A 15,554-nucleotide genomic window follows, 5' to 3' on the forward strand; every position below is an offset into this window, starting at 1 on the left:
TAAGATCGAGGTCTATAAAAACTACAACCCGCATTTCGCACTGCAGTTACTGTAGTTGCGTACTCATGAACTCAAAATATGCGGGAAGAACTGGTTTATAGTTCCTGTTACACATTTAACTCATATTTACACGTGTAAGCTAACGCTGTTTGGTATCTGATAAACGTGCGTAGTTTTGTGTATTGAATGTCCTCAACAAAATAATTATGGCATTCACTCATAATGTGCATTGCAAGTCCATTTCCTTATAGCTTCTATTTATATCTGCTTGTGAAAGATACATTTTCAATCAAAATGTGTGATCCTCATATCATAAAAATGCGCATTTGAAAAACAAATGTAAACCTTTCAATGCAGCAGCCAATTAAATGTATCATCACATGAGTTTGGCAACTTGAGAAAATAGATGGTTGTAGTAGCCAATCTACGTTCTACGAAGAAGAGCTCGACAGTGCTATTGGTGTAAATTCAAAGTGACGTAAGATATCTAGTGAATAAAACCACTGCGCACCACGAATTCTGTGCTCTACACAGTATGGCCGGCGATATTAGCTAGCACTCGCTCACGGTATTCTCTGTAAAAGGGAAGACGGTAAAACCAAGAATTTACACCTGGATTGCTAAAGGACTGTACTTATAAATTATACCAATCAAGCAAGGACTAATTAAGTTGAGAACGTTACCAACGTTTAATTTCTGTTGTTGGTGTCTGTTGTCTCACGATGGAAGAGAACGGTGCACACTTCTTTGAGGGAACCGAGAAGCTGTTGGAGGTGTGGTTCTCCAGACAAGATGAGACCAAAGGAACCGGGGACCTCCGCACCATCCCGAGGTTTGTGTTCAAAGAAATTGACGTGACAGTGATTCGTACTATTATATTTGAAGCCTAGCAGCTAGCTAGGTAGTCCGAGTGAGAACGTCACCTGTCAGATCTCTTTTGGGTAAAAAATATAATTATTGACCGTTCACACTGAGTGACTAGCACGAGTAAGCTGGGTAATGCGGGTTTCATATTGCCCATCGGGCCTTCTGTCAGTATCCGGCTACAGAACGTTTGTCGCATGGTATGCAGCAGGCCGTCTGTAGTCAAACCTCACGGGAACAGTGCTTACAAGCCAACGTTGCCCACTGAGCTAGCTTAGCAAGCTAGTTTTAGCGTCGCCATAGCCTACCAGTCGAATTGGCTAGCTAGCTAATGTCGTTAGCCAGCTAGCTTACCATCCCCCCACATTCGACCCCTTGCACTGCTAGTTGATGGCTAAGAAGCTGAGTCATTCATTCGTTCATTCATTCTTTTACTTTTCCCCTCATGTCACCTGTGGCTGAACGTTAGTCAGTGGGTAGTGTTTATGGCACACTAGCTAGGTAGTCAATGAAATTATCATCATGTTAAAATGTAGCCAAGTCGTATTCGGTTGACATCCAAGTGTCAATTTAAGGCTATTGACCGCAAGCGCGCTTATCTTGCGCATGTCGAAGGATCTGATATTTCAGTGTTTTTATATACATGTATACTGCGAAGTAATACTAAACTAATCTAATTTTTCAATACCCGTAGTTTGCTGTTGCTTCATAAGCCTCCAATATAGCTATCAAAACACTGAGCTGATGGCTATTTCACAGTCTGCGTCACGCACGAGGGCCCTCTCTAGCATGTGGTAGACGAGAGCTTTCCCTGACGTGTCGCGGTCGGTTGTTTTCGAATATGCCGCATTGGCAGTCATGGTCAGGAAAGATTTACAACTTCTGCAGTGCAGATAAACTCTGAAATGATATTATTATCAGCCATTTTTATTTACCTTTTTGTTTTGGCCCAATGATGATGGATGAATAATAAACGATAGTTAAAGGAGACCTACCAGTTAAGATAAGATGGCAGTACATTGTCAAGATAGTCACTGTTCTTTAGTTGAATGCTTTTTCTTTTCTTTCACCAGAAAATGTGTGCTTTCTTTTTTTTACGACGTACTATTGAGTAGTAGGCTACGTAGTATTCTTACCCACAGAGTCCATTGCTACTGCTGAAGTTTGAGGGTCATTTTTCTACCGGGGAGAAAGCATGTCAGATCTTGCATTTGCCAAGTTGGAGGTTTAGTCGGTTTGGTTGCATTTCGATGCGTTATTGATTTTGCAAGACACTTACATTTACTAGAATATCTCTTGAGACCCTATTTTCATGTTTTTATAGTATTTTTTTTTATGAAAGTAAGCTTATCAGGATGTTGGTGCCCCTTTCAATGTTCGCGTCTAGAATCCTCCTTTGGGCGGAAGCGTTTCAAGACCTTACTCCTATCGATTTACATTAGACCTGCAAGCTGGCAAGTCTTTTCTTCACCTGCGTGTTTTCTTTCCCCTCACCCCCTTTTCTGTGGCAAAGTTCAATGCCTCTTCTGCCAGCCAGAGTGAAAGCCTGACTTTTCTGGTGAACAGTTATCAGCAGAGCTGGTTTTTAAAACGAGGATGTGTGGCCAGTGGGGTGAATGACGAGCGGTATTAATTTACAGCCAGAGAAGATTAACGGCTCAGAGTGACAGTGTTAGTGGATCAGGGGTACTGGATGTCTGCCAATGTCCAAATAAGTCCACAAGGGCATCTGATTCACAAATCTGGAACTGATCACACACACCACTGCTTCGCCTAACTGACTCTCAGTGCTAGAGAGCAGCTTAGCTGACAGCAGTTGTCAGCCTCCTTGAGTGTTTCACCATTTTGTGGTCCAAGGCTGCCATGTCATTCTCTCTGATCCACCACTTGTGGCGGATTTTGAAGAGGTGCCCCTTTTTTGATTTGGCAATATGTTTACAGACTTTGACTGCCATTGCCACCCTGCCAAAGAAAAGTGAGACTGTTGGTCACCAGAAATGGTGTCTGTTTCTCTCACGAGAGGGTTCTCAACTGTCCCTCCAGAACGGGACATGTTAAACCAAACTTGTCACTTCAGTTATTTGGTAACTAATAACTGACTTTGTACGGACTCAGGAATTGGATCTTGAATGTAGAAACGTGTACATTTGTTTCCCCGACATTTTAGCCTTTATATTATAACACTTAGCATCTTGTGGTGTTGTCCTGTCCTTCACCTGCCGGTCTCTTGAACGGTCTGGTGCCTCCTCACCTGGACTGTTTCTACAGGAATGTAACTAAACACCTTTTTTTTTTTTTTAGCTTGTTGAAGCACGGCCCGCTCAAAGGGGCAGTTGGTTCATGTGGCCAGTGTGTGTCTCCGGGTTACGCAACGCTCACTAGCAAATTCCCTATTGAGTGGCTTGCCTCCTTCAGCTTCTAGCAGACTGCTCCATAATGGGGGCTCGCGCCGCACGCGTTCACTGGAACTGTTCTTCCGAGGCAGGAGTGGTAATGAGACTCCAGTGCTGCCTCTTCTGCAGCTGTCCTTGAGTGTTGCACAGGGAGGGGGGGAGAGGGAGGGAGGGAGGGAGGGAGGGAGGGTGGGCTGCTGGGCAGAAGCAGCTAGCTCTGTTGTCAAGCAGAAGAAACACTTTTTTTTTCCTTTCTTTTCCTTTTTTTTCTATCAGCCTGTGTGCTTTAACCCAAGCAGTGCATGTCAGACTGGTGGACCCGTGTCCGTGCTTAGCCTAGGTCCTCTCAGGGATTATTGTCTTTCCTGCGGCTGATCTAAAGCATTTCTTGGAGAGACGGAGAAATTGCGCATTAGGTGTTTCAACCGATCAGTCCAGTTTTTGCTGATTTCGCGATAGAATCTAGCGACTGCAATATGAAACAACAATGTCCTTGTTAAGTTTGTGTTCCATGCTGAATAAATCTTTTTGCCTTTCAGGTTTGAGTGGGACAAACTTCTGGAGAATGTGCACTGTTTGATCATAAGTGTGACAAAAACTGACAAGCAGGAAGCTTATATACTCAGGTGAGTTCTGCTTCCATGTTTATCTCGGTCACCTACGCTCTCCTCTTTTCCTTTTTCCAACAGGGCAGGGGATTAGACTGGTTGGGTGTAATCTTCTTGTTTGCCAGCTCTGCTGCTGCATGGAAACTTCCCTGGCCTCTCTGGCCCCTGTGGACTGGGTCTGAGAAGAGGCTACAGCCTCACTTGGCCTCTATTTGTACACTAGATGACCCAGGTCTTATGTAACTTTTGGTGGTGAAAGCCAATTGAACTGTCTGCTTAACTGCCCATACGACCTGATTGATTAAGTACGGTACATCTAGTCTTCCGTCGTATGAACGGGGCCAACCTAGAGCAGTTTTGCGTGGGAGGTTTATTACCTGGATTGGGACAGGGTTTGGTAACTGTGTCCACATCCTATGAATAAGGTATGTCTCGCACACAGCGCACAGAAAATGATATGGTATCACGTGATCTCTATTGGCGGTTGCTTCCATTTGTATTAGTCTGTAGATGTAGGGTTATGGACAAAGAGGGCATCTGAGATGTTTGTTTCACAAGGCTGATTGGAGGAGGCCCGTTGGAGGCCGGTAGGAGGAGGCCCGTTGGAGGCCGGTAGGAGGAGGCCCGTTAGAGGCTGGTTGCCATGCCGCTGACCTTGAGGAGGGAAGGACAGGGGGAGAGCCGCTTCCCCCGTTGACGCGCCTGTCGGCATGGCAACGGCCCAGCGCTGAGTCAGAGCTTCTGGGAGCGGCGAGGGATCTCCTGTTGACGCCCGTCTGTGGGTCAGGGTGGGGCCCCCCTCGGCCTCGTGAAGTCTTGTTATTAATGGCTGTGTATTAACGGTCTTGTAACAGATTTGGCATGATCACAATGCCTCAGTAGGAGTGTTGCCCTATGCTGATGCCAACCCAGGTGAAGTTCGTTCACATGTCTCTAGAGTGTGGATTAATAAGACCATAATCAAACCAAACATCAATCCATGGGCAGATGTACCAAGTCTGTTATGGGGTTAATAATTTAAAAAAAAATGCTCAACAGTGCCAGGCCTGCATTGCATTTTAATACCTTGGTGCTCTTCCGACTGCTATCGAAAGTATATCACGTCATCCAGACTCAGAGCAGACTACTGTAAGCTGTTTAGAGTGTCTGCTAATTAAGTGTACCCTATTGAATGAGCGGTAAGGGTCATCAGTGGTCTTGATGTCGTTGCCTGTAATGTCAAAGTGGCTTAAGCTGACGAGCCTGTTTGGCTTGTAAGAACGCCCTAGTGACGCGTGTTTTCATAATATCCAGTTGCCCAGCGAGGTGTCTCATCTTATCCATCCGAGCGACCGGTCTGACACGTCTTGTACCGTCTTTGTCTTCCTCCTGCAGTGAGAGTAGCATGTTTGTCTCCAAGAGACGTTTCATTTTGAAGACATGTGGAACCACCCTCTTACTGCAAGCACTGGTACCTCTGCTGGAACTTGCCAGGGAGTACTGCGGCTTCGATGCCATCGAGGTGAGTGACGCAACAGGACGCCGCGCTATAAACTTCTCCCCGTGTGTGTGTGTGCGGTCCATTTTAACCCTGCACCTTTTCTACCTGTAGAATTTCTTCTATTCTCGCAAGAACTTCATGAAGCCTACACATCAGGAGTTCCCTCATCGAAACTTCCAGGAGGAAGTGGAATTTCTCAACCAGATTTTCCCAAGTAAGTATGAAGAGGAAACGTTGCACCTGATTGATTGTCTGCAGTTGTAAAGTGGGCTGTGATTGGTGGTAGGAGCAGAAGTGGGGCGAGCCAGTACTGCTGCACAGTCTGTGCTGTCATAACCGTTATTAAGAGGCATCATCATCATAGTGTTGGAACACAGAAGGTGACATGTTCCTTTTCCCCTCAGATGGAGCAGCCTACTGTATGGGACGTTTGAATTCTGATTGCTGGTAAGTTCACCAAACACATTTGGTGAACACTGAATTAGCAGACAAACACTGAATAGGAACTCCTAAGGTTTCTTCCATTTTTTTTCTCCCATTGAGAGTTTTTCTGGGAGTTTTTCCTTGAGGGTTTAGGTTGGTTGAGGGGCAGTTCTATGGGCGTATGTGAAGCCCTCTGTGACATGCTTGCGTGTAAAAAGGGCTATACAAATACATTTGATTTACATTTAGGCATTTAGCAGCCTCTCTCATCCAAAGCAGGTAACCCTAGGTACAGGGACATTCCCTCCGAGGCAAGTAGAGTGAAGTGCCCAACGACACAATTTTGCACGGCCGGGAATTGAACCGGCAACCTTCTAATTAATGAACCAATTCTCTAACCGCTCGGCCATCTGACCCCCTCACATGACCTCAGCTCTGTACGAGGGGTAGAGAGGACATGGATGTAGAAGTTTAACCACGGTGCCGTCCTCAGTCAAGCTCAGGTTTTCCCTCCGGTCTGTGTTCCAGGTATCTGTTTACTTTGGATTTGCCAGAGTTCTGGGAGAACAAGCATGCGGATCAGACGCTGGAAGTTCTGATGAGTGACCTTGATCCAGCGGTTATGGACCAGTTCTACATGAAAGACGGTGTTTCTGCAAATGATGTCACTCGTGTAAGGCCCACTACTAACTCTACTATCTCTTGCTCCTTTCTTCGTGATGAGAAAGGGGACACTTCTATGGGCAGCGTGAGTTGAGAATGACCATATCATTTTTTTTGTCACTGATCTGCAGTGATTGATTCATTTGCTTGGAGTGGACTCCAGTGGTATGTGATGCGTGTTTTCTTATCAAGCTTTCTGGTGTCTCCACCGTAGATGAGTGGAATTCGTGACCTGATACCAGGTTCTGTGATAGATGCTACCATGTTCAACCCTTGTGGATACTCAATGAATGGAATGAAGACTGACGTAAGTCTGTCTAAATTGTTGTCTTGCTAAGGCTCCGGCAGTAAACCTCAAGTCCTTCAATAACTGATTTCTGTCATTTGCAAATCTTTCCCCTCAGGGAACTTATTGGACGATCCACATCACTCCAGAGCCAGAGTTCTCCTACGTCAGCTTCGAAACCAATCTCTCCCAGACGTCCTACGATGATTTGGTCCGCAAAGTTGTGGACGTCTTTAAGCCAGGAAAATTTGTGACTACGCTTTTCGTGAACCAGGTATGTCTCGAAGAGAAATGGCAATGTCCAGAATTCTCCTGCGGGTGTCTGGAACGTTACAAAACATCTCTGCTTTTTGATCTTCTAACCAGATTCTTTCCTCCTTCTCGTTTTGTCTTCAGAGCTCCAAATGTCGCAGTGTTTTTACTTCCGCCCAGAAACTCGAGGGATACAAGCGCCTTGATCGCCAGTTGGCCCAATTCAACGATTACAATTTTGTCTTTACCAGTTACGCCAAGAACCGCCAGCAGAACCAGCAGAGTTGAGAGTTGAAAATGAAAAAAAAGCGTAAGAAGAAAGGCGGTCGTGTCGGGCTCCTCCCCCACGGCCGGCGTTCTTCCCCAGTGGAGAGAACCCCTTCCCCCCTCCGCTGCTCTGGATCTCTCGGTTCTGAAAAGGCCTCCGGCCCTAGTTTAACCTCCCGTTTGAAATGTATGCATTGTTGTACCTATGACTTAGATCTCTTGCATGAAAGCTCTTTTCTCTGTTTAGATATCCTAGCTCACTCTTGCTGTGATCTTGAAGTGCATGTAGAGGAATTAAACACGCTCTGTTTGAGGCTGTCCACCCATGCCCACCGTGCACAGTACAGCAGCCCCTTCCTGCAGGTCTCTCCTCTCATCCCCAACAGACAAGGCTTCAGAGCCCACTAGGCCAGGGCCCTGACATGCTCAGATCAGTTTGTACCTTCGCTGGGTTTACCGTAGCCTTTCCCTTTACAGTGCACTTTAAGAACTAATATTTTCTGCTGTGCCAAGCAAACTTATTGGTACGATAAGAAAAGAAGGCAACTTCTGTCTCAAGTCTGCACTCATTTGTGTTCAATTGTTATAAAGCAGATGAGCTTTGGGCCATAACATTTTGTCATGTAATGTCAACAAACCATTTAACTGATTCGTTGTTTTAAAGAAAGAAAAAAAAAATGCCATACTTAAATGTTGAGTGTTGCACTACCAGACAAAAGGTTTGAGGTTATCTGGTCAATGTGATTTGGTTTCTTATGGCTGTAAACTGCACTGGAGCCCAAGGAATTCCTGTTTTTTGTGAGTCTTTGGAGCAGTGCTGTAAATGGGTCAGAACCCACCCAGCTTAACTAGCCATGCCTCTCCACCTTCATTTATCTTTTGAATGTTCTCACAAAAAGACAGGATTTGAGTCTCGGCTAACCATACGTCATTTAAAGCTTGTGGTTGCTGTTGATTCATATGGAATGTGCATATTATTGTTTATACCCAGGCTGCTCTTACAGCATGCTGTATGAACAAGAAGCACTGGGTGTAGGAATTGCCAGCCATTTTCACACTGAACTTGCACATTCATATGAATTGGGTTGAATCCAAACTGAATGTCTCTGGACTGGTTGAGGCTTCACCGTGGTGGCCTGGGTTAGAATCCTATCCAGGCCCTTTACCCCATTTTATCCCCTCTCCCCATCCTTCCAGTTCTCACCAAGCACACCATCTGTCAGAAATTAATAATAAAGACAGAGTTCCAACCCAAAATATCTTACCAAAAAAAATCGGTCCCTCCCAACACAGAATGTAGAGGTCTCTAGAGAGCTCTCCCCAGGGCTTTATCTGAATGTATGAGCGTGGAGGAGACCCTGTTCGCATGTTTCTGTGGTGTGGGTCAGGACAATGCCCTCTGCCGTCCAGCATGGCAGCCATTGTCCCCGAGCCCAGCCGGTCTGCCTGCACAAAGTGAGACTGTCAGCTGGCCCTAGAACCATGCTTGACAGACCTCCCGGCTGCACCATGTGGCCCTGAATGGGAAATAATGAATCAGACACTTTGCTTAGTGTTGCCCAGCAAAGCATTTTTCTTTTTCGAAACAATATACATCCTCTCTCTCTTTCCCCCCCCTATATTCACACAATGGAGGCCCTCTGATCTGAGCATGCCAGGGTGATCCCGGATCATTCCACACATAACTGTTGCATAAACTGCCATTTTATTAATTTTATTGTGCACAGACGTTTTGCAGTGAATTGGTCCAAAATGTGACTCCATTGCAGTTTTTTGGAGTACCATCAATGCCCTTTGTTCAGCTAGGGAAAGACCCTGTGACACTGTTGCATGTGACTACTAGTGCTATGTTGCTTGACAGTGTTGTGTGCTGCAATCTGTTCCTCCTGTGTAAGTAGGTCAATGTGCTTCACCATCCTTTTGTTTTATCAGCTAAAATGTAGATGGAACTAAGGCATCCTGATTATGTTTTATTGAACAGTTGGGGACTCGTTTGGGATGGGATTCACTTGTGTTGACTTCTCCTTGCAGTGCTGAAAGCAGGTCCTATTCTACTGCTCTGACAGTGTTAACTTTTGGCTCATCGAAAACGCTTTTGATATAGATATATTGAAGATTAGTTTTCTCCTTTGGCTGTTGCTAAGAAACTTTCATGATGCTTCCCCTGCCAGCGAATGCAGATTGATTTTTCATTTGCAGACAGAGCTGGAGTTGAAATGAAACATTGTTAAAAAAATGTTACTGTAGAGAAAAATTATAATACTAAAACAGTTATGCTCTGCCTTCAGCACTACTGAAGTTGTCAACAAACACGTTGTTGAGAGTGGAAGATCAAACTGTTAAAAAGAGCACCTGTAACATTGAGAAATGCTGATCACATTAGGGCAGACTAATTATGATTGGGCTGTCAAAAAGAAAAATTCTGACTAGTGGACTACGGAACTTATATGTACCCTAAACACATTTCCTGTAAGGATTCTAGGCAGACTTGACAATTGGAATTGATTCCCTCCAGTATGTCTGACTTTTGGAGTGGGTTTAGTATTTTTTTTTCCCGAGGACCAACTTTTGTTCAGTGTCCTTACCTGAAGGGCAGTAAATCATTTAAAATGCCTTCATTTATGTGGTCAGTTGTCAGTGTGCCAGAAGCTTTTAGTGACAGATTTGAAGATTTTCACCAGCACTGTTCACAAGTTAACTTTGGGTACTTGGGACAAAGTCATATTTAGAATTTATGACCTGGGTAGTGTGTAGTCATGTTGTTGGTTTGGAACATTGCTTTTTATATATATATTATACACTTAAATGCATTTTTTGCAGTTTAATGGCAATTCGATTTTTACAAAACATTTTTGTAAGGAATGCATTTGTGCTGCGGACCAATCCTAATTTTTGTTTATTGTCCATATTTGTTGTTAAACCAGTGTTCCAAACGTTTTTTTGTTTCTGAAATTGAGGGTGACCTTTTTGAGAGCTAATTGGATCGTGGTGTTTTTGTCTTTCCCCGCTCTAAAAACCTTTTGGAAGGTTTTGTCGAATGGGGAAGTCAAAAACCTCCCCATAATGTGAGCGCGGATAACATTGCAGGATGTATCAGGATGTACTAAAGAAAAACTTTGCTGTTCTAATTCTTTTGCTATTCTTCTTTTGATGGTCAAGATGTGCTAAATATATCTGTACTATGAGCTAGATGCTTAAATAAATAAAAAAAGATTGCTCTTTTCTCTTGGTGATATTGTGTTCATTTTCTCAAGAGGCTTGCCATTAAACTGTCTCAATTAATCAAATCAACATTTGTTCAAATCAACAATTAATCAAATCAACACCATACATGTATTTGTATAGCCCTTTTTACAAGCAATGTCACAGAAGTCTTCACATATGCCCATGCACTGCCCCTCAACCAACCTAAACCCTCAAGGAAGACAAGGGAAAAACTCACAAGAGGGGAAAAAATGGAAGAAACCTTTGTAGGACCTATTCGGTGAGGGATCCCTTCCTCCAGAGACGGTTGGTGAAAGAGAGGTGCAGAACACAGGTTAAATATAGTCATGCAACAGGGAAGTGTTGAAACACCAAAATCCAGTGTTCAACTTTGGTTAGAGTTGGTAAATGTCAGTTTAAGCAAAGGTAGCCTCGGCTGGGGGACTGATCGCTGCAGCATCACAGGCAGTGCAGCATCACAGGCATGTGGATGAAGAATTGTACTCTGATCTGAAACATGTTATAAATGTCCTACCGTGAACACAAATTGAACCAATGGCTTAGCTTTGCCCATTCATGGCATTATTAGTAAAACTTTTAAACTAATAGTAAGAAAATATATACTGAGTATTTTAGGCATTCAAGTTTTCAGGCTAGCGTTTTAGTTAGAGTACATGTATTTTATATACATTTAGAACGGGAATAAAGTTCTAGATGTATGTGGGGATAAATTGGTTTAGTCTGATTTCGTATTAATGATGCCAACAATATGTAAAAAAAAGAGGTAGGCCTATCTAATTTCACTCTTATCTCAATGAAATATGAAGGAATTAAAAACTATCGTTCTGTACACATTTTGATTAGAAAATAGCAAAAAGTTTCTGTTATAAAACAGTAGGCCCTATGTGGCCAAGTATCTTGATTCTTATGTCATCCAACTTGTGAATTATTTGAACGTGTACAAAGAATACTAACTAAATTACAATGATCTTAAAGAGAGTTTAGCCACAATGACTCACAAAGGCAGTCCCTGGGTCCATCTGCTGGTGAGCATATGCTCCATAGATATAAACACTAGATGTCTCGTCCGCCTTGCCGGACAACGGAGTCGAACGTCCGCACATGGCGGCCATCTTGCTACAGTCAAATCACCCATAACATTGTGTTGATTCTACATGTGCTTTTCAAATTACCATAACTTGCTCAATTTTCAACCTATTTTTTTACGGTTTGGTTTGTTATCAACGTCAGAGATGTCGTTATGCCACTGCATACTTATGAATAATTCCGTTTTTTTAATTAGAATAGAAGTATGCAGTGGCATAACGACATCTCTGACGTTGATAACAAAATAAAACCGTTTTAAAATCGGTTGAAAATTTAGCAAGTTATGGTCTTTTGAAAAGTACATGTAGCTTCAACACAATGTTATGGGTGAGCGAGTTGACTGTAGCAAGATGGCCGCCATGTGCGGACGTCATAGAGTTAATATAACGGCGGACGTTCTGACTCCGCCGTAAGATACAGCATCGGATGTGACGTACATAGAACTGCGACAAGAATGTGCGTTTCCCGTGTTCTGTTTTCACGTGGAGTCGATACATTTTGGTTAACTTGGCAGACCACGAAAAGTAATCAAAGATGACACAGATCGGGGGAGTAATGTAAGTTTGACATGTATATTACTCACAAAATCACTCTGCTTGCTTTAAAGTATCCATCGTAAGTTATATGACTGTCTGTATGTTAGCTACGCTATGTACTTAGCTAGGTAAAAGGAAAATGCTGTCGCTAACTGGGGGCATGCATTGGTTGCTGCCTGCGGTCACAGATAAAGCTGGCAATCGTTTCTTCTACTTTTCTCGCTACTGAGGCCTCTGCTTCTGTAATATCTCCCACCACCATGCCGAATAACAAGCGTCACCAATCATCTAGCGTTACCGTTACTTACGTGTGTGTTCTGTTTCTGCACAGAAAACCAAAGAACAAGCGTTCTAAGCGCTTCCTGGAAAACAGAGCACCCAAATTGACTGAGAATGTCAAGAACGCTATGATAATGAAAGGAGGGAATGCTAATCTGACCGTTTCACAAGCACTAAAGGATATTGTAAGTGAACCCACTATTCTTATTACCCATCAGTAAAACTTGAGTTTGTAAAGTATTTGGATTAAGATTAACTAATTTCTTGTCTCTTACAGTATGCCCTGAAGAAACCGAATTCCGTGTTGTTTAAAAAGTACGTGATTTGGATATTGACGTGTACGGATGCTATTTTGTTGGCTATATCAATCAAAATTGAAATGATTGACACTTTCAAGTTTATCTAAGCATAATTTTTTTGCAAATTTTTTTACAGGAAAAATATAACCAGGCCGTTTGAAGACTCAACATCACTGGTTAGTTTGCAACAATTAAGCATTGCAGTTAATGTATTAGTCCAGCATATGTGAACTAAAACTAAAGGTTCTACAGTTATGTTTTGTTTCTTATGTTTATATATTCTCTCCTAGGAATTCTTTTCAAAGAAATCGGATAGCTCTTTATTTTTATTTGGCTCACACAACAAAAAGCGCCCTAACAATCTAATATTTGGTAAGTATTAGAACAATAAAATGCATTTATTGAACAAGAGCTGTGGTTGGAAGGAGACGGAATAGATTATTGATTTTTTTTCGTTTTGTTATAATTTTCAGGTCGTCTGTTTGACTTTCATGTGCTGGATATGATTGAGCTTGGAATTGAGAAGTATGCTTCCTTGAGTGACATCAAGGTGAATGTTTTGGCGAGACAAAGGAGTCGATATTGAATGTTTGACTTCCATGCTAATGTTCAGTTTGATCTGACCAGGAAGTTGCTCCATATATTTGTCTTACCGTTTCCTGTGAATTGCAGACCAGCAAATGTCCAGAAGGAACAAAACCAATGCTGGTGTTTGCGGGGGATTCATTCGAAACAGACAATGAGCACAAACGCCTAAAGAGTTTGCTCACAGGTTTGATTCCAATTAACTCCAAGCAAAACAATCTGAAACATGTCCTCCGACATTCAGTTTGACTGTTGTTAATGTACTGTTCAATATGATTACTGTTTTCATTTCCTTCTCTCTATTGATGTGTTTTACAGATTTTTTCAGAGGTCCGGCTGTTCCCACAGTTCGTCTTGCTGGCTTGGAGCATGTACTGCACTTCACTGCTCTAGAGGGGAAAATTTACATGCGCAGCTATAGGTATGACTCTACTTGTCAATAACCATAAATCAATACATTTACATTTAGTCATTTAGCAGATGCTCTTATCCAGAGCAACTTACAGTAAGTACAGGGACATTCCTCCCGAGGCAAGTAGGGTGAAGTGCCTTGCCCAAGGACACAACGTCATTTGGCACAGCCGGGAATCGAACTAGCCCGATTCCCTCACCGCTCAGCCACCTGACTCCCACAATAGCGCCATTATATACTGTGAAATCTTAACACAAGCCTTTTCCCATTGTAGAAATGCCTAACGATCATGTAAAGTCTGTCTTAAACACATTGCATTTTGCACTGTGTTCCACAATTGTATCTCTTGTGCCATTTGTACATTTTGTAATATTTTTATTTTTAAATTGTAAATTACGGCAACTTATATTATTTTTAATAGTATATTTGTATTTTTATTCTAAATCCACCTGGTACTGCTAGTTTGTATGCTTAGTGTAGTTGGACTTCATATTTAAAATGTTAATATCCCTATATGTTTAATGTATTCACCTTCCTGCCAAAGCAGATTCCTTGTCCGAGCAAACTTTCATGGAGATTTAAAACCCATTCTGTTTTTCTCCAGATCTCTGCTGAAGAAGTCTGGGTGTCGGACCCCCAGGATTGAACTGGAGGAGATTGGACCATCCTTTGACTTTGTCCTGAGAAGAACACACCTTGCATCAGATGATCTGTATAAGAAGGCCCACAGGCAGCCCAAGGCTCTGAAGGTTTGTAGTTCAAGCCAACATCTTCCAGCTAGAGGTTGAATTTGCGTGACGTGGATCTGGTTATTTGTGTGGAAAGGATTATTACTTACGCATTGATGCACTGTTTTGTTTTTTATTTGTAGCCCAAGAAGAAGAAGAATATATCTCACGACGTCTTTGGTACCAAGTATGGTCGGCTGCACATGCAGAGACAGGACTTGGGCAAGTTGCAGACACGCAAGATGAAGGGTCTGAGGAAGAGGAGGGGACCCAAGGTTGAAGTTGAGGCACAGCCTGCTGAAGCTGTCGAAGTTGACAAATGAAGTCAATGTTTATTATAATTTGACTCTCAATCTGAAAGTTGTATTGTTGAACTAATACTTTCAGTGATCCTTTTGGTGGTTTGCGAGGTTTCCCATGTATACACTTCTCATGTCAAGTCTTGACATGACCAAGAATGTGGCATGCCTGCAAGTATTTCTTGCCAAATGCGTCAAATTCTCTCTTGGACATATTAATGTTTATTGTTAATTTCTCATGACGTGCTAGCCTTACATGTATTTTTTTCTGTACTTAACTTTCCATTTGACTTAATTTTGAACAATAGTCCTCGATTGAATCTTTAATGAATGGTCATTTTCACCTCAACAAACCGGTTCCGTTTTTGTACAGAAGAGGTCGCTGGCAAATAATATTTTGAAAGACGTTGACAAGGGTTGACTAATTCACCAGGTGAATTTTAGAGATGAATACTTGTTCAGTACACTACTAATTGAGCTTAACCATATTGTGTTGTATCCAATTTCTCTTCGTCGGTCTTTGCTGTGTAGCCTACGTTTAGCAGAAACTTAACTTGCTCTGTAGAAAAACGTAGTCACAGTATTTAAATGTGAAGAGTGACGTGGCCAATCAGAGACTGAAACCGGCGAATGTTGCCATGTCCCGCCTCTACGGTATCTATTTATACAATATTGCAAGCCTGGCTTGAGTACAGTGTAGGCAAAAGCCAGAGACGTTACATCGCAGCGTATGAGTGTTCAATTTAGAGCAATTCATTGTTTGGATATAATCTTGAAATTAGTGTTAAGACAAATTTGTGAGCATATGAATATAATCAGTATTTAAATAAAATACGACTTTCAAGAGCTGTCAACTTACACATTCTGAG

The 15,554-nt window shown here is 42.6% G+C and overlaps 2 protein-coding genes across 3 annotated transcripts; both read left to right on the forward strand.

Moving 5' to 3' along the window:
- Window positions 1–523: 523 nt before the first annotated feature.
- amd1 (adenosylmethionine decarboxylase 1) lies at window positions 524–7,848 on the forward strand. 2 transcript variants are annotated; one of them, XM_084700177.1, is made up of 9 exons: window positions 524–832; window positions 3,797–3,883; window positions 5,240–5,366; window positions 5,457–5,559; window positions 5,750–5,792; window positions 6,297–6,516; window positions 6,646–6,738; window positions 6,836–6,991; window positions 7,114–7,848. In XM_084700177.1, exons 1-9 carry the CDS (start codon window positions 723–725, stop codon window positions 7,255–7,257), a joined length of 1,083 nt encoding a protein of 360 aa, XP_084556303.1. In that variant the 5' UTR covers window positions 524–722; the 3' UTR covers window positions 7,258–7,848. The 2 variants fall into 2 exon arrangements, with proteins under 2 accessions (XP_084556303.1, XP_084556304.1); XM_084700178.1 differs by having other exon boundaries at window positions 6,297–6,441.
- A 4,106-nt stretch (window positions 7,849–11,954) lies between these two features.
- On the forward strand, window positions 11,955–15,531 carry rpf2 (ribosome production factor 2 homolog). Its single transcript, XM_084699542.1, has 10 exons — window positions 11,955–12,104; window positions 12,415–12,547; window positions 12,640–12,677; window positions 12,798–12,837; window positions 12,952–13,033; window positions 13,135–13,211; window positions 13,334–13,433; window positions 13,565–13,667; window positions 14,263–14,407; window positions 14,530–15,531. Exons 1-10 carry the CDS (start codon window positions 12,082–12,084, stop codon window positions 14,707–14,709), a joined length of 921 nt encoding a protein of 306 aa, XP_084555668.1. The 5' UTR covers window positions 11,955–12,081; the 3' UTR covers window positions 14,710–15,531.
- The last annotated feature ends 23 nt before the right edge of the window (window positions 15,532–15,554 follow it).

This window comes from Hypomesus nipponensis, chromosome 6 (genome assembly GCF_054491055.1).
Source record: "Hypomesus nipponensis isolate SF chromosome 6, ASM5449105v1, whole genome shotgun sequence".
In the NCBI taxonomy this organism is placed as follows: Eukaryota; Metazoa; Chordata; class Actinopteri; order Osmeriformes; family Osmeridae; genus Hypomesus; species Hypomesus nipponensis.